The sequence below is a fragment of the Lissotriton helveticus genome, chromosome 7, assembly GCF_964261635.1.
Source record: "Lissotriton helveticus chromosome 7, aLisHel1.1, whole genome shotgun sequence".
NCBI lineage: Eukaryota > Metazoa > Chordata > Amphibia > Caudata > Salamandridae > Lissotriton > Lissotriton helveticus.
In genome coordinates, this window is record NC_136068.1 from 1409092288 (window position 1) to 1409111269 (window position 18982).

An 18982-nucleotide genomic window follows, 5' to 3' on the forward strand; every position below is an offset into this window, starting at 1 on the left:
AGACTGCAGCATTAGATCAATCCTCACCATACCGAATACACAACACATTAAATGATCAGCACGAGTCACAACCAACACACTACAAATTTCAAGAATCATAATTGTCACCAAAAAACTCAGAAGACCCTGTTTGCCAGTTACAGATTATGTGTTCCATGATGAATGGCATGGGAGCATCTTTAACATCTAATCCTTGCACTGTGCCTTTTTCTTATGTCAGTTTGTGAAGAGCTGTAGCTCAGTTCCTTTTTCGTTTTGCAAAAATCATAAAACACGCAAAATAGTATTGGCAATATGAAATGAACAATTCATACAGGCAATGGAATTAGTGGACGTTAAGAATCTTGATTCTCAAAATTCAAGTGAACAGATTTAAAATGCCAAAAATGAACCTACATATGTTAAAGGTTTCCTAGACGAGACATTTCTAATATTCCTAACTGCTTCTATTATCGATCTCTAGCCTACCCATGGATGCAGATCTCTATTCGTTCAGACCAAAACCTTTTTACCTGAAAGCTGAAACCTGTCTGGAGAAACCCAACGTCATAAGCTCAAGAGCTGCTCATTTCAGGCCATCTGGAATGCACAGTGACCGTGAACTATTGCTTCCAAGGTGATTGGAGTTGAGTGAATGGCATGCACTGTTCTAATATTTCAATTGCAAATCTGGTGCCAAACATACAAAGGAATTGTCTTACTTTACTGAGGTCCCCATTTCTTGCCCAGGTCTCTAACTTCTTCTGACCTTAAGCCTTCCTAAACTCGCCGGCAGAGACCCCGAAGCGGAACACAACAAGCAGATACATTTTTCCGCCTTGAAATATCAAATGAATTCATTGACTAAGCCTGAGGCAAGGCACGCTACGAGTGTTGTTGCTTCTAGTTTTACGCATCATTTGAACAAATGAAACACAAATTGTAGTGTTCAGTTTAAACTTTATAGTTCTTCAATTTGTTGTGATTGTCAAATTCCGGACAGTTTTTAAAAGCGCCCAACAACAAAACCTCCATCCAACTACTGAAAACGGAACAACAAATAAGTAATGTCAAGGCTATGTAGTGTGTACACAAATGGCCTCTGCCACAGACCTTCACTGGAATATTGATGCAATACTGTAACTTAACACGGAAGACAAGTCTTTAGATGAACACTCATACCGTTGACACTCTGCAAATACCCGGATCCAGCTCATCATTCTAAAATCTACAGGAAAACTTGGACATGGTATCAATAGGACAATGTGAATCCATTCTTAGGCTTTGGGGGACCTGTATAATTGGACATCTTCAATTTCACTTATTGGGTTTGTGGCTTAATTATCACTCAATGGGTAATTGCCAATAGCCACACTGACACTCTTAAAATCCAGGAACTTGAGAATATTTTTCCTTTAAACAATGTGGCCTAAGTCCCTTAATTCTTACTTCCCCAGATACTTGGGCATTGGGATCTCTAGGATAATTCAAACATATGGAACAAGGTTGAATATCCATTCAAATCCTAGTTGCAGGTTCTAGGCCAGCTCAAGTTGGTGGCAAAATAAACACACTATTACGATTTGGCAACTTATCTTAAATGAGAGCAGATCCCAATGGACATCTAGCCATTTGCTAAATGCAAATATACCATTGGACACAAGTTTGATACTGTTCTTGGCAGGTTCAGAAAAGAAAGCAAATAGAATGCACGCTGTGTACTCTATAGAAAAGGCTGTATGTCACTACATCGAGACCCATTATGCTCTGGATCTCTACAATAAAGGCAATACATCATGGGACATTACATCGTCTTTACCCTTAGACTTATTTACATCAACTTTTTAAAATTAATATGGATTTAAATCTAATTTTATTGTAAATTATATTTTAAAAGTAATATATGTGGGAGAAAGTATCCATACATTATAAGGATAGCACAAATTACAGAGGAGTTGTGTGACCAAACTGAGGAATGAGGCTGAAGACTCAGTTCTATTGTATAGTCATGGAACTCCAAGGTAACTTACAATAACCTTTTAATGTAGGGCCTAGTGGCGTAGCGCAGGCCCTGCAGCCCCTGTGGTGCAGGGGGCCGAGCTGCAGGAGGCCCCCTCTGCACAGTACTCGGGCCTGAGAGCGCCTGATTAAATTTGGAGCGGGGTCCCTCCATGTACCTTGCAGGGGGCCCCCCTCGAGTTTCATTATGCCATTAATAGGGCCTAGTCTTTAAATCAGCAGTCTATTCATGAAAGCTGAACAATCAAATTGTAAGAAGGGCAGTTGTTGGCTCTACCTTACTGGCACGACTTTAAAAATCTGTAACTTCTGCGCAGAGAATTTCCTTGTAATACAACAGAGCATATTTTCTCTAAGACCCTTTATTCCTAATTACACAATCAGGCAGGTTTCTCTTATTTTCCACACGTACATTCAAACAGTTTGGAACCGTGTTTCATTTACTATTTACAAAAAATATTTCCCTATTTGAAAAAAACTAATTTTTTCATGAGAACTAAATCAAAATATGGCTGATTCATGCCTAATATGTTCCTATATAGCCATCTTGAGATACTTGTGACACTTACAAAACACTTTACCTTTATCTCATGATTTAACTCGCAAGCAAAATGTTTGATATCCCACTGATAAGGAGATGACATTAGGTTGTAAATTAGCGGCAAAATTGCGTAGGCAATGTCTTGAGCAGAGATTGCATAATGTAGCATTTAACTTATAACATTTCATTAGTATCAGCGGTTAAACGCTTCCGTGCGGCGCCGATTCCGCCCCTGTGCTGGAGATTCCAGAACAGGGTGCGGTCGTGACGGAACCATTCCGTCATCAGCACAGCTCAGCCGTGACTGATGACGGAATGGTTCCGTCACAAGCATCGAAGGGGTTAAAAGAATGAGGGGAATCCAATTTGTTCAGGTTGGCCAACGAAATTTGGTGGACCTTCTAGATAAAAAGGGTCAAGTTTCTTCTATCTTTCTTGGTGACCAGTTTCTCACTAAATAGCCTATCATCTTTGGTTTAAACAGTTCCATAACTAAAAGAACATTGGGATCTATCGAAGAATGGATGTGAGTGTGAGGTCACAGAGTTGCTGGGTAAGGCAAGAGAATGTGATAGGAGCGAGGTGCCTGCAACTGAAAGCATTCTAAGCCTAGAGCCAACAAGATGATTTGTGTTTAGACCCAGTAAGATGATGGTAAAGGTTTGGATGACTAATGATGGCACTTTATGTTGATTGAGAAGGAAAATAATGATTAATCAACCTATACAATTGGCTTTTGCACTTTATTAGCTAGGGGAATAGGGAGGATCAGAACTACCTTGATAGATTGCTATTTAAAGTGGTATGTCACTGTCTTTAGGGCTAGCCTAAAGACCGCTTTAGATATCTCACCAGCCTCATGTACTTCAAAAGAATATCATGCAGAAAACACATGTATGTAGAGGGGCCCCCAAACAACACTCTTTCACTATTGGTCTTTTGATACGTCACTCAAATTATACTCCATCCCACCTCAGCAAAAAGTATAGATCAACACATCAGGCAACTCCAGACATTAGATGATTTCCCTTTGAGTGACTGCATTTTGCCGTTGAACGTGTGCACATACACCTAAAGAATAGCTACCCAAATGCAGAAATTATTAGACACTTGACTTTTACAATTACTGATAGTTCGTATATATAGTAGATTTTACATCAACTATTTTCATAACTCTCAAGACATTTATTCTAAATGACAATGTTCATTCCTCACTATAAGCCTGCTTTGGTATATTTTCTTATGCTACAGAAAATTTGCATAAGTCACTAGAGTACCTAATGTATGTGCAATATTTTAGGTTAAAGCCACACCCTCACAGCATTATGACTGACATTTTAACCACTTGTATCTGACTTGAGAGAACCCTCTAGTAACTACTTGTGGAGCAGCATCTCCCTTATTGGAGTGTTGTACAAGCACTCTCAGTATAAAGGAAACACTCCACAAAAATCAAAGAATTTTGCAGATGTCCGGTGTCCTTCCTGGTACTGAGCTCCGCCCAACCCCCCCCCCCCCCTTCTAGAATGCGGCACACAATTGTTTCATTCCCCTTGAGGGAGCCTCACACAGCTGCATTCACACCACTTGAGGGAGCATCACAAGGCTGCAGTAATGCCCTTCTCCACTAGCTGGCGCTTCACAAGGCTGCAGGGAGTTTCATTGCATTCACACCACTCATCCCTAGAGGACGCTTCACAAGGCTGCACTAACACCACTTGTCCTCAGAGGGAGAGTACAAAAATAATGGAGTGCACAAGACATTCCTGTCATCAGAAGATAAACAACCACATGTAACTATTTAATTGTGTTGTACTAACAGTACATATTGTTCCTATGAATAGTAGGGTGTGATCAGAAACTTAATTTGGACTCATTATTATGAACAAACTTTGAAAAATAATTAATCCTACGGAAAGCAAACACAACTGTTTAAACCAGCAAAGTGTGAATGCACATTTATATACTAGTGTCACACACTCTCAGCTTGGTGCAGGTCATTGTTTGCCAAGTAATTGCAAACTCCTAGGAGGAGCATGTATAACCTTCTTATCACCAAAACATGAACAACCCAAATAAGCTATTTAATGTTGTTGTACTTACCAGTGAATATCAGTTCCTATAAATAGTAGATTATGATCACAAACTTTAAAAAAACCCACAAGAAATGTGTTGAAATCTTTATTTTGGACTCATTATGAACTAGCTTTGGGAAATAATGAATCCTATAGAAAACAAGCAGAACTGGTTAAAAGATGGGGTGCAAATGTATATACTGAAGCCACACCCCCCTCAAGCTTAGTGTAGGTCATTTTAAGTAGTAGGTTCTGACTGGAGCTGGACCTCTACTAATAACAAGTGGAACTGCAGCGTTATGAAAATATTTCAAAGCTTTTGCATTTGACTAGGAGGGGAAACCCAGTAACAGCTTATGGAACTGCAGCTACATTAAAGGATTTCAGTGCATTTCCATTCCACTTTTGAGGGACACCTAGAGATGACTAGTGATCTGTGGGTTGATGTAAGAATGTCAAAGTATTTCCATTTGACTTGTGAGGGACTCCTACTAATGACTTGTGGGGAACTACGCCTTCACAAAAGAATAACAATGCATATGACTTGAGGGACACCTAGTAACTACATGTGGAAATGAAGCTACAAGTAAGACTTTTAAAGCTTTTGCATTTGACTTTTGTTGGACACCTAGTTATGACTTACAGAATGGCACTTTCACAAAAGACTATCAAAGCTTTTACATCTGATTTGTGAGGGACACCCTAGTAATGACTAGTCGAACTGCAGCTCTGTATAAGACTTCCCATGCGTTTGCCTTGTGAGGAACACCAAGTAATGACTTGTGGAACTGTGCCTTCGTGAAAGAATATAAATGCTTTTGCATTTGACTTGTGAGGGACATATAAATACTTCTGCATTTGACTTGTGATTGACACCTAGTAATGATTTCGGAATTGCGCCTTCATGAAAGAATACCAAAGCTTTCTATTAGAGTAGCAAAAGTTGATCTGTACATTTTTATGCTGAAGCCACACCCCCTCAATGTTATGAAGGACATTGTAAGTAGTTGCATCTTACTCGACATTTAGTAACAATGTGAGTTATTGCAGTATTGTGACTGACTTGTTAAGGAGTTGTTTCTGACTTGAGAGGTACATCTAGTACATTTCTGAAGGGCTGCAGTCTTGTTTTAGATTTCACACTGTTTTGTCTGGCTCAGAAAGGATACCCGGTAATGACTTGAGGTAACTGCATCTACGTGAAAGGCCAGACTGATTGGCTTTGCCAGTGCGTGTTAATGTTTAAATCAAAGTTTTCTGTCGAATCTCAGTGTTTGGATCTTCCTGAGTAGTTGGACTTTTCCAGTCAGCATCTACAAGCAGGAGGGCATATTTTACGTTAAAGGACTCATCTTCTATCAACAAGCCAACACAGGCATTAAGAAGCATGACTGAACGGCCTTAAAGCCTGACTTTCCATTATGAAATAAACTCATCTAACCTATTCCTTCATATAATGTCTATTCAGCAAATAGATATCAACAGCACCAATGAACCTGTGAATGAAGTTCAACATATAATGTTATGGTGCAGCATGCCATGCCTTAGCCACCATTGATCCCTATACAGAACCCAAGTGTGCTCAACACTGGTGCTCAACATCTACTTACATTATAGTTGGATTGGTGTCAGGTTGGCTTACTATCTCAGCATACAACTCCTTCACCTTTCTTCTTTTTTTTCTTGTTCTTAACTTTATTTTGCAAATCTCTTTATTGATTTTATATTTTCAATATACACAATTTCTACATGGAAGCAGTATCAGACTTTGGTTTGTATCATAGATATGGTACTTGTATGTATTTGTGTCCCAATTGCTGATTGCAGACAGTAGAAATATGATTAAATACAGACTCTTGATTGTAACCATTACTCACATCTACTAATCAAGCTATATAGGAAACGAGGGACATAGAATCAGGACAATTATCATGACCATATAGTTCTAGTTATCTTGTACTTCAAATACGTTATTACACGTCTATTACTGTTTCCCTCCTTCACCTTTCTCTTTAAATCAGTTTGCAGGTTGCCCCCCCGCCCCCCCCCAATCCTTTCCTGTTCAAGCTAATTTCCTTTGGCATTGCTAACCGCCCTCTCCACTGCTAAGATATACATGAACACTGCCCAGCTACATCTCTGGGCCACTGCCTATGCCCTATTTACATCACTGCACATAGCACTCTCCTCTGACCCTTTTCATTTTCAAAGCAGCCCTCATGAACCAACTCATCCTACTTTAAAATCTCATATACCCACTTAGCAAATCACCTTCCACAATGGGGGCTCAGGCTGAGTCTTGAACTCTTCATGACATAATTCATTTTGACTGATTGAATATTGGAGTGTTGAGAGCTCCACTTCAGGCAGGTACAGTCCTCCTGCTTTAACATTACAGTTGTTCTGCTTTTCCTGTGCAATCAAGAACATTCTACCCTTCAGTGAGCGAATCTTCTAATAGCCTTGCAGCACTTCTGCCGCAGACAAGGCAGGTTGTCTCCCTCTTTAGAGGCCCTACTCTAAGACTCGGGCCTATAGGTCAGGTTCAATGCCTTTAATATCTGATATAGCTCTTGGCTCTGGCTATAAAACTATAATGTACCGCTCTCTACCTGATACTATTGTTGAGATGGCCACCATCCACTCAATTATGCACACATCAAACTTTCTATAACCTTGGAATAGCTTCTATAGTTGAAATATTGATGCATGCAATAAACGCGAACAACTATAAACACACACAGGAATTGCTATTACCTTCAGCTCCTCTAGATCTGGTCGTTCCATGCTGACCACAGCTGCCAGCAGCTGGTCCTCTAAGCCGTCTCTTGTTACTGTGAAGTTAATCAGCGTGCACTGGGCCTGCATCTCGGGCTGGTAGTGAGGATTTGCCAGTTTTGTGTGAAGTATGAGACGGAAACTCGCATTATATTCACATTCTTTGTCTCCAATTTTAATATATCTAAAGGGAGGTAAAGCACAAGTGTACCACTTAACATAAAAAGAAAGTGTGTGCACAGTAACATCAGTGTGGTAGAACAATGCACAAGTGTTTTACAAAAACAGCAAATATTATGTCCATACAAAAATCAGAAAAATGGTCAGTTAGGTTGAACTGAATTATATAGCATTCCAGAAGAGGATTTTCCTTTGACGTTTTCAGCAAGTATCCAACATGGTCACTCAACGGAGTACTCGAAATATATGGCATTTTTTATTTAAAACATTACCTAAACTTAAAGAGGAAACATTTACTTGGGACCTGCAATATATTCAGCAGTCAACTTTACTTTCATTCTTGCATCGCAATGTATTGTATTTCCTTTTGATATTGGCACTCTAAATGACAGAAGTGTTTTGCAGTAATTTATTTAACAGCAAGTTCTTAGTTTTTCGATCTTTGATGTATTCTCTGGTTTCCATTTCTCTGCTTTGGGACAAAGGAGCCAGTGAAGAGACCTATGTTTGTCAAGAATTAGAGTATGGACAGCTGACACCACATGTAAACGATCATGCTTGCCCGCTCGCTTCTTTAGGCTGGTACACGGGCTGATAATGCCATTAGTCCTTCTGTATCGGACAGATCTGCATGGAGTAGGCCGATCCTGTCCAGTCATGAACAGTTGCCGTCTAGCCACCAAAGGGCCCGTTCAAGCAAAAATAATTAACTTTACTTTTGGGAGAGGATGTGGCCTAACAGCTAGGATGGTCGTCCTTAAATCTGGGGAACCAGGTTCGAGTCTCGGCAACAACGCTCAACATCCTGTGATTCTGGGCAAATCACTTAATCTCCCTGTGCCTAAAAAAAATGAATGTGTCCTTATGTAAAGCAACTGGTGTTCATGTAAAGTGCTCTAATACCCAATACCTTTGACTCAAGTTTGCACAATATAAAACTCTGAAAAAAAACTTTACAAGCCATGGCTTATGCCATTGTTTCTCATACAATAACACATTTTAAGGGTCCAAAAAAATCAAATTTCTTTCACAGAGAAATCTACAAATATGGTTGACTGGCTCCTCATCAAAAGAAGAATTACTTTCAAGCTGCTCACGCACGCATATAAGGCCCTCCACAACAATAGGCCACAATACCGTCTCTCCTTCCACGCCTCAAGAGAAACCTCTGCTCAGCTGACCTCTCCCTAGCCACCATGCCAGGAACAGAGCGGGTGGAAGGTCCTTCTCCTACCTCGCAGGCAAGGCATGGAACTATCTTCCCCTCCACTTCCGGCACAGCCCCACACCATTCCAGTTCAAGAAAAACCTCAAGACCTGGCTCTTCAGATTACCCCAACGGAGCTGCACAATTACCCCCCACCCACAGCGCCTTGAGACCCTAAAAGGTGAGTAGTGTGCTTTACAAACGCCTGGTTGATTCATTGATTGGTCTGATGTGTGTATGTCTAATCGTACAGCAGCAGACAATCCATAAACAGAAATGCTGTGAAATTGGTACACTATTGTTTTCTACTTCATAAAGGCGTGTCATAATGATATCTTGGTAGAGTTTACAGAAGGTTTTTTATGGGGAACGACCATCTTTTCTTGCATAACTCACTTTCACTTTATAATTGTTTAGTCCATGGATCAACCCCAAAGAAGCAAGTGCTTTCAGGTTTTTAATTATGAGATCAAGGAAAACAGGTGAACCAATCTACAGCCTTTTGCTGGGTTGGTGAAATCGAGGTCACCAATAATTTGTTGCACGTTCATAGTGCACAATTCTTCATATCTACAAAACTATAAATGAGGATTAAATTCTGTCTTCAAACAGCTTATAGCATAAATTTACTGAACACACACGTCTTAACAAATAAGAAGGCTTTTCAAGATATTAAGTGTAAAAAGTACAGCTTTGTTAACATTGTGTAAAGTATATGATGAGTTTGTTAATATATTCACTAGTGACCCGTTACATTGGAAATACCTCTTAGTGGATGATTTGTAGAGGGTTCTTGCAATGCTCTATTTTGCCTACATCACGGGTGCACAAAGATTGCACAACAAGTGATGTATTAAAACATGCCCAACTGATGTTTAGTAATCTAAACAAGAAACACTGCTAGTTGTATTTTTTTTCTTCTCAACGGTCAATTGTCACATTCAGGCCTGCAGGGAAGATAGCAAGACATTCTGTATAATGAAAGGCCTATAAAGCTGTATATCGATGCAAATCGCGTAATGAATCTACTTGCGTGGTTATGTTATGTTATGTTATGTTACGTAGTTTTTATATAGCGTACGGCTACTCGAAAGGAGTGTCCCGACGCTTTTCCACCAGCGGCTCATGAGAAAGTAATGGTATGTGTATTTGTAAGGCACATGTGTCACGTATGAGTGCATACTAGTGCAATAAGAATGGCAGAGGTGCCCTGACAGGAGGATATTGGAATAACCAGATATTCCGGTTCTTGCTAAATTCTAAGAACGAGCTGGCAGCTCTGCTGTGCAGGGGAGGTTGTTTCAGCCTTTAAGAGTCAGGTAAAAAAAAGGTGCAGCCCCAATTCTGACTCTACGGATGCAGGGGCATGAGCGAACAGAAGGTGGGCCGAATGGAGGTGGGAATGCGGTTGTTGAGGTATGCCGGGGACTTGTTTGTGTGGTGCTTTATAGGTTAGGTTGAGGAATATGGGAGCCAGTAGAGGTCTTTGAGGTGTTTGGATATGTGAGTGTGGAGTGGAAGATTGAGAGTAAGTCTGGCTGGCACGACCAACGCCAACTCTGCAGCCAGGGAAATTTACCGCTGGGTCTCCTGCTGTGCTGACAAGCTCGCACCGATCCGCCCACCCTTAACCTTAGCTTCCAGACGCACACCAAAAAGGTGGCTGCAACCTGTATAGGTCTCCTAAGAAACCTCTGGTGAGTTTAAAAAGCAAATAATTCAGTGACACAAATATTTTTGTTAACAAATCTAAAAGCTCCCGGCTTTCCGCCTCAGGAGTGCGCGATAGTCAGATTTAGGCGCTTGTAGTCAGCGCTTTAAATACTGCGTCAGGGGTGCGTGGCCTTCAGGGGGCGTGGCCTCAGTCCTCGCCGGGTTGGCGTTTTTGACAAAGAAATGCTCAACAACGAGTCAGCGCTAGATCCACTGCTTGCTGTGCTCGTTAGTGAAGTGAGTGAGTGCCCTGGCGCTAACTAGCGCGTGGTGAGTTTAAAAAGCAAATAATTCAGTGACACAAATATTTTTGTTAACAAATCTAAAAGCTCCCGGCTTTCCGCCTCAGGAGTGCGCGATAGTCAGCAGGTCCCCTGCACCTGGTGGCCCTCCACCCTCGGGAGCCCACCCACCCTTACAGACCATGCTTGGAACCTCAGCATCATCCTTGACTCCTCCCTCTCCATGAACTGCCAGATCAAAGCTGTCGCCTCCACCAGTTTCAACTGCCTTCACATCCTTCGTAACACCTTTAAATGGATCCCCCCCCGACTGCAGAAGGACCGTCACCCACGCACTCAACACCAGCAGACTAGACTATGGCAACGGCCACTACCCCGGAATCAACAACACTCTTCAACACAAACTCCAAATCATCCAGAACGCCGCAGCCAGACTCTTCGTCAGGATACCGCGCCACGAGCACATGACACAACACCTACGAGGCCTCCACTGGCTCCCCGTCGAGAAGAGGATCACCTTCAAACTCCTCAATCACGCCTACAAATCTCTCAACAACATCGGTCCCAAATACCTCAACAAGAGCGTATCCTTCCCCGTACCCAAGAGAAACCTCGGCTCCGCCGACCTTGCCCTAGAAGAGGTCCCCTGCATCCATAGAAACAGAACCGGCGGGGGAGCTTTCTCCTTCATCGCAGCAAAAACCTAGAACAAGCTCCCGCTGAACATTAGATGCTCCCCGACCCTGCACACATTCAGGAAGGACCTCAAGACCTGGCTCTTCGACTGATCCAGAGCCGCCGTCCACCGCCCCCAGGGCATTGAGACCCTCACGGGTGAGTAGCGTGCTTTATAAACCCCTGATTGATTGATTGATTGATTGATTTCTACATTGTTAATAACCTGGACAGAGTCTCTTAGTGAGTTGCAATGTGATACAGATGTAGAGGACATTTCTTTAGTACATCAAGCTTGTGACCAGGGCATAAGTGACAGTACTTTGGGTGTTGAGAAGCCATGTGAATAATTTTCTGAGAAACTGAATAGTATGGAAGCAGGATGAGGTGACTTGGTGACCTGGTGGAAGATCAAGAGTTTATTATCAATCACGATCCTTAGGTTCCTAGAGGAGATTGACGGTCTGGGTGCCAGTCCTAGCTCTGAGGGCTCAGTACAGGGTACCTTTACAGTACCTTTAGGTACTGTGACTGGCAGTGAGGGACATGACATCCTTCTTAATGGAGATTTCTTTGGAGTTGTTGGTGCTGTTTTGAATCCATTCGGTAAGAGCTGTGCACATTTTAGATTTGAGTTACTAGTGGAGTTCTGGAGGGCTGGTTTGCAGGTATTCCTGGCATTGGTGTTGTGGGAGTGTCACCATCAGCGTGCTAGCTGTTTGCAGTGGTATCTGGAGAGCTGTAGGTCATCCCTGTGGCAGCTTGCCTGCGGTTTAATCCATATTGTAGAGTTGATTATGAGTGGGGCCAGGGTTTTAGCACAGGTGCTGATCCAATTGCTGAAATTTGGGACTGAACATGCGAGGTTGTCTTGGTGCGTCAGGCGTAGAATTTAAAATTCTGTCATCCAGATTTTCTCTGGGACTTTGTTCAGTTGCATCATTAGTAGTTGAGGAGATGAAGTCCAAATCGGACTTCAGAGGGGTCAGTCTAGGAGAACTGAGGGGTGGGATTCTCCACCATTATTTTGGAGAAGTTGGGTAAGACATGGTCAAGGACAGTGCTGCTACATGAGTGGGGTAATTAATTTGTTGGGTGAGTCTGATCATAAAGAGGTGTTTCAGGAAGTTGGTGGTGTTGGGGTAGTTGTGGTCTTTTAGGTGGAAGTTGAGGTCATAATGGAGGATGAAGGAGCTGGAAGTGAGCACCAATGGGGTGATGAAGTCTGTGAGGGTGGTTCTGAAGTTGGATCTGGGTACAGGAAGTCAGTAGAGTAGTTTCCCAGCTAGTGTGGTATAGATTGAGATGCTGAGCTTGCAAACTAAGAACTTGAGGTGGTCTCTGGAGTTTGCAGCTGTGATGGAGCCATTGATTGGGGAGAGGATGTGTCCTAACGGCTAGAGCAGTCGACCTCAAAGCTGGGGAACTGGGTTTGAGTGCCAGCAGGGATGCTCAACATCCTGTGATTCTGGGCAAATCACTTAATGTCCCTGTGCCTTTCAAATAATGAAGGTGCCTGTCTGTAATGCAACTGGTGCTCATGTAAAGTGCTCTAATACCATCGGGTCTAATTTGTGCTAAATACACTCTCCAAAAAAATAAAATGATATAGTCTTTGTAGATGATGGTAAGCCCTCCTTTGTGTTTGCTAGGTCTATTCTGTCTTGCAATATTGTAGGTGGGGGATAGCCATGGCAATGTCAGGAGCAGATGTCAGATTGAGTTAGGTCTCAGTGAAGAAGAGTAGGTCTGGGAAGAGGTTGTGCAGTAGGTCCCAGATGTCGGTGTGTTTGACGAGAGCAGGTGTTGAGAAGTCATGTCAAAGGTTGGATGCGTACAAAGTTGTGGGGTGACATGTGGGGTACAGTTGTGTCCTTAGGATGACGGAGCCCCCAACTTGTGGGCGGGATAAAACACTGGAAAGGTAGAAAGAGATGCAGGACAGCACAGATTCAGTCCTAGTTGGGGAGGACTCGGTGCCCGGTGTTCCAGACACAGAGGTTTTCAGGTGATTAGCGTTTTGGTAGCAGTGGGAGTGTGGTGGACCAAGGGTCCTGGCACTGAGCGTGGCACAGAAGGGCTTGCCTTTGGCTACCATTAGGTAGGTATGGGATGGGGATGGAGTCCTGGGTATTTTGTTGAGTGTAGTTGGGCAGGGCAGGAGTGAGTAGCAACAAATACAGGAGTAGCAGGTAACTGTGTGGCGTGGGAAAAGGTGGAAAAGGCATCAGAGGTGGGCAACAGGCATGTAATGGAGGCAACAAAAGAAACAGAGAAGTCCAGAGCAAAGAGTGAAAAGTGGGAGAAATGGGGTAAGAGTAAGAGAGCTAAAACAGGGCAAAGAGAAAAAACAAAACAGGGAAATTAATGCAAGAGATGGTAAAGCAGGAACAAACAAGAAAATAGAGAGAAAAGTCAAAAAGTATTTAAGGTGTCAAAGTAAGAGCAAGAGTAAAGTTAGAGCAAGAGCAATAGCGCAAAGGAGGCGCAAGGTGCAAAAGAATTCAAGAATGTCAAAGCAAGAGAGACAGAGCAAAAAGAGGCAAGAGGTGAAAAGGTAAAAAGAACGAGGAGTAAAAGCAGAAAAGAGATCAAAGTAGAGGTAAGTGGTAAGAGTCAAGAGTGCGGACTGGCGAGGTCTCAGGTAGGTTGAGAGAGGGAGCAATGACGGAGAGATTTACCAAAGGGCTGGGCCTGCTCCGTGGACCAGCCTCAAGTAAGGCAGGCAGAGCCAGGAAGTGCTTGTGTAATGGCTGGTCCATGCTGTGGCTGTCATTAAGTAGATCCAGGAGGGAGGAGGCGATCCAAGTGGCAGTGGGCAGAGCTGGGCAAGGGAGGTGCAAGTGACTGGAAATGCAGGAGCTGCAGGTATGCATGCATTGCAAGAACAGGCATAAAGGCAGATGAAGGTGGGCAAAATGAGCAAAAAAGAGGCAGAAAGAGAAGACTACAGAGAAGAGTGAAAAACAAGAGAAATAAGGACAGAACATGAGAGTTGAAATGGGGCAAAGAACAAAAAGGTGAAAAGAATGCAAGTCTTAGCAAAGGAGCAAAAAGAGGCAAAAGGTTATAAAGGAATGTAAGGGTGTTAAAGCAAAAGCAATCGAGAAAAAGAGGTGCAAGAGAATGCAGGACAGTAAAAGTAAGAGCAATACAGCATGGAAGAGGCGGAGAGGCCTCAGTCAGGTGGAGGGATGAAGGTTGATGCCTCAGCCCAGAGCAACTGTGAGCGGGGTCTGAAAGGACCAGGCCTGGTCACAAGACTAAGCCCAGGTAATGGAGGCTGGCAGGCAGGACCAGGCCCTGCCTTCTTATACAGCTTAGATGTTTACTCCTTGACCGCTGCTTGATTGTCATCTGATAAAGCATTGTGGTTGCTATATGATAAACAGAGACATGGCTTGTCAGAGGGCCCACTGTCAAATCTACTCATATAACTTGGAAAGATCCACTTACCTTCCTTTTTTGATAGTTTCACGGCCAAGCAATGGTCCTAAAACAGGATCAACACTTTCTTCAAGGTTTTCAATCAAGACAACTTCACCAGCTCCCAAGGCTCTTTCCATGGTATCCAGATACCTACAAAAACACAGAGTTATAAAACTGTAAAGCAGAAGGTATGATGCATTTGACCACTTACACCAACAGATGCACCTGACCCTGTTTAGTAATCTGCTATCTCTACAAAGCTTAGAGCAACAGAAGTTTCCCAACAGCAGTGCATTTGATTTCTAACAGCCAAAGTCCCAAAGGTACAGCAGGAACAGTACATAGAAAAAGCAAACACAGACTTGATGTGACCGACGCCTCCGAGAGCCCGAGTAAACAAGATTCTGCACTGCTACTCAAGGATATGCAGCCTTTACCACTATTAATTGTAGGAAAGTCATCGCTTTTACCCTGATCAGACCCATTTTTGACTGATATTTGTGGTTACTGACTCTGAAGTCCTATGGGCTCTGCTAACCAGGGCCAGTGCTCTGTCGCCTAAAGGTATATGGTAATTGGTATAATTCAAATTGGCAAAGACAACCTACCTAAAAGTCTCTAATATATAGTTGGGCATGAAGTTTTGGAGAACTCAGTGGACTTAATTCACTTAAGTGTATACTGCTGTGGTGTCTGGTGTCATTTTAAAGTCAACCCTGTCTTGCAGGCTGGTTTAAAAAAAAAAACGATGTTCAATTTAAATTTTGGAATTAAAATCACTACAAAGTCCAAAACGTCATCTCTATTACTTATACGTCACTCCTAAGGTCTGTCCTAGGTGCCCCAAGGGTAGGGTGAATAACTATAAAAAGCAGGGACAATATCAAATATGTTTTATATGCCCAGGTAAGAAAAAACAGTCAAAGTAGTTGTTCCCTTTTGTTGTGCTGCTAGACCATAGGCCCACACGAGGAAGACTTTATTAAACTGAATAAAGTCTATCTTTGCTCTGGACCTAGCTCACAATTTAATTCAAGGTATCAAAATAATGGTTATAATAAACCCAACAACTTGCCAAGGTTAAATGTATTATAACTATTACAGTAGTTTTAGAATTTACTATCCTGAGGTTACCCAAAACAGCCCTGTAGCAGCCTTCTCTAATTGGTGCGCTTTTGACAGTCTGAGCCAAGCTTCTCCCTGAGTAGGTGTGAAAAGGCCTGGGGCTGAAAAAATACAGCCTTTTGGTGGGAGGAGATTTGCTTCCTGAAGAAGCCAGGGAGAGGAAGGGGGCTAAGGAGATAGGTTGGGCGTCAGAGGCAGGAGAACAGATGTCCTTGGACCCAGGCCAGCCCCAACTTCCTAGATCCAAATGGGAGTCCCCTAATTTGATAAGGAGAGGGGCTAGAAGGTGAGTGTACTGAGCTGTTAGCCATACCTCTGGGTTGGGTTACAGAGACACACACCAAGGAGAGACTTTCTCCAGTTTGATTTTTGTGAAAACAATTCACTCTGGGTCACAAATATAACACACTTCACATGAAGTGGTCATAGCAGAAGGATGTAAAGTTACCTTTGGGTATTCCCCTCCGCCAATCCCAGATTGGTGGATAAATATGGAAAAAGTGCAGGAGCTCCTCAGAACACTCCCTGGAGCAAAAGAAGAAGGACTGCCCTGCTGAACCCTTGTACTGCACCACAGAAGGTTACACCTGCTGCACTCTCAAGGCTCCACAAAACAAGGACTGTGCCTGACTCAAATGAGAAGGAGTGGACTCTCCAATCATCAACAGGGACAACAGAACTGAAAGAAGTCACCTAAAAGCTCAAGGAGAGCATCTAGCGAGCTGACTAGTTGCAACTGTTTTTTTTTCCTGGACTGTGCAGGTGCATTGTGGGAAATTGAGACCCCAAAAGGCAATCCTGCGGACTGGCCTATGAGCCCGTAAAAGAGAAAAAAGCTCCAAGAAAAAAGGTGAAACTTTGACCGGGACGTAACAATCAGCCTATCCTACCCAGGCTCCATCGTGGTCAGCCTAAAACTTCGACTTTGTCCTGGTCCTTTTCTTCCAGATAGCCTTGAGTGCGTTAAGCTTTTTGGCTCTAGAATTCACAACGTTTGATTTAATCTTTAAAAATTCATATCTCCGGTTCCCTGCGCCGGATCTTAGTCATTTTGGTGTCATTGTGAAGATAAAAAATATTCCCAATATTTTATTTCTTTCATAAAAGTGACCAACGGAGAAGCATTTTAAATATACATCAAAAAAGCTTAACAATACACTGGCAAGTTTATGAATCCCAAGGCCAGCAGCACATCATACATCTGCCTACATTTGCCAGCATACATCACATGATGGATAAGAGAGAATTTACAATCATAAAAGCAACATTAATCAAGGGACCACATCATTAAAAGAAGAGTTCAGCCACAGGACTGTTCTCTAGTGTGCCTTGATCTAATGTGAACTGTGCATTGTATGGCAGTTGGATATAGCAAGCTCGAAATGAGCAAACCTTAGCGAATAGTGCAAAACAGCAAATTTAAAGACATATTACAGTCAGCTAGTTGTAGAAGGGCAGGGGAAAACAAGACAAAGCACCAGTCTGCCGACACATTCTCTTGTTATATGGAACAGGCTCAGGGAAGGCAGACCTTTGAATTGGTGCAAGGCAGCAAATTTAATGTGCTAGTTGGCATTTTAGTCTAAAGCCAAAAACCAAACAGGGAGAGTGGGTAAGAAACTGACCGAGTACAGGATGCACACTCATTCTACAAAAACCTCAAAGGGTCCACTAAATACTAAGGGTGATACCCTATCTGATGTAAATTGATACATAGAAGGACACTAGACGGTAACAGTTTCTTTCTTGGGGGCTATTGCCAAATTCTTAAACTATAGGTGTTGGGAGTGTGATTGCATATCTTTACGTCTTAGGAACCACGCCCTTCCTAGTAATTTGGCTGCTGCACAAGCAAAGAGTGGGCTAGGGTCCGATCTTAAGGTCCTTGAGGTTTCAGCGTGTCTCAAAGTGGCCATCTGAGAGCAAACTGGCTTGATCCTAGACAATATTGGTTGAGTATAGGCAGGGAAAGCAAACAAGACGTGTGCTACAGTTTCATTGGAGACATAGAAGACTTGACATATTAAGAGGGGTGCGAAGGAAATGGACCATGTGCCGTAAATGTATTGAGGGTCAAACTTCCAAACCTAAACTGAATGTAAAGCTTCCTGTCAGTGGGGTCGGTAATGAAATCTAAGTAGAGTTTGAGGGCACTGTGGGTCTTGAACATATTAAATTACTCAGTAAGACCCTATTTGTGGTGTTAGCATCAGTCAGGGAAACATAAGACCAGTATAGATATTTGATTTTTTTCTTTGGGGGGGAGTGGACAGCCAGAGAAAAGTCACACAAAACTGGTAGCCCCAGAGAGGTGAGCAATTTCTTAATGTCGTTGTGCCACTCTGTTTTGTGGAACGTATCCATCTCTATAAGCTCTGGCAAAGCCTGAAAGGCCTGATTCTTGGTTTGTCTAGGATTGACCTCTTTCCCAAGTCTAGGTTCAACAGGTGTATCAGGTGATGACTGGTAACATAGCTAGATATCTCTGGAACTTGTTTTCAGTTTTGCTCAAGTCAGCGATATTTTGGAAAACCCAGAGCTCAGCCCCCTTGAGTGCTGTTCCAACTGCCTTTGCATCTTAGAGCTGTAGTGCTGGAGTTATTGACTTAGTAAATGATGCACAATGTTCTTTCACGATGGCACCCACAATGTGATCATGTTCGTGTGAATGCTTATCTATATGTGGTGAAAGCCAAATTTCTAGGTAGTCAAAAGCATCTATTCTCTCGATTTCACAGCTCCCCAAGAACACCTTTACTATAAACGACGTATGCTGGTTGATGGTCATAAACTTTATTTTGGTGCAGTTTACTATCAGTCCCCGCAAAGAGAGGAATTCATCAAATAGATTTAACAAGCTCTGAATTCCACTCAGAGTCTGGGACACTAATAGAGTGTTGTCAACAAAAAGTAGTGTGGGAGTTCTCAAACTAGCGAAAGATGAAGTGTCATGGGGCCATTCTGACAAAAAATGGACAACATCGTGTATGTACAGTGAGAACAAGGTGAGGTCCAGGAG

The 18982-nt window shown here is 42.7% G+C and overlaps 1 protein-coding gene across 1 annotated transcript in view; it reads right to left on the reverse strand.

Annotated features, from left to right (window-relative positions):
- Nucleotides 1-18982, reverse strand: part of DNAH9 (dynein axonemal heavy chain 9) — a 1695107-nt gene that overhangs the window by 568449 nt on the left and 1107676 nt on the right. Inside the window, exons 54-55 of the mRNA XM_078654721.1 lie at nt 14866-14988; nt 7372-7576 (exon numbers count right to left, since the gene is read on the reverse strand). Coding sequence (XP_078510847.1) covers nt 7372-7576; nt 14866-14988 — 328 coding nt within the window. The remainder of the gene's footprint in view (nt 1-7371; nt 7577-14865; nt 14989-18982) is intronic.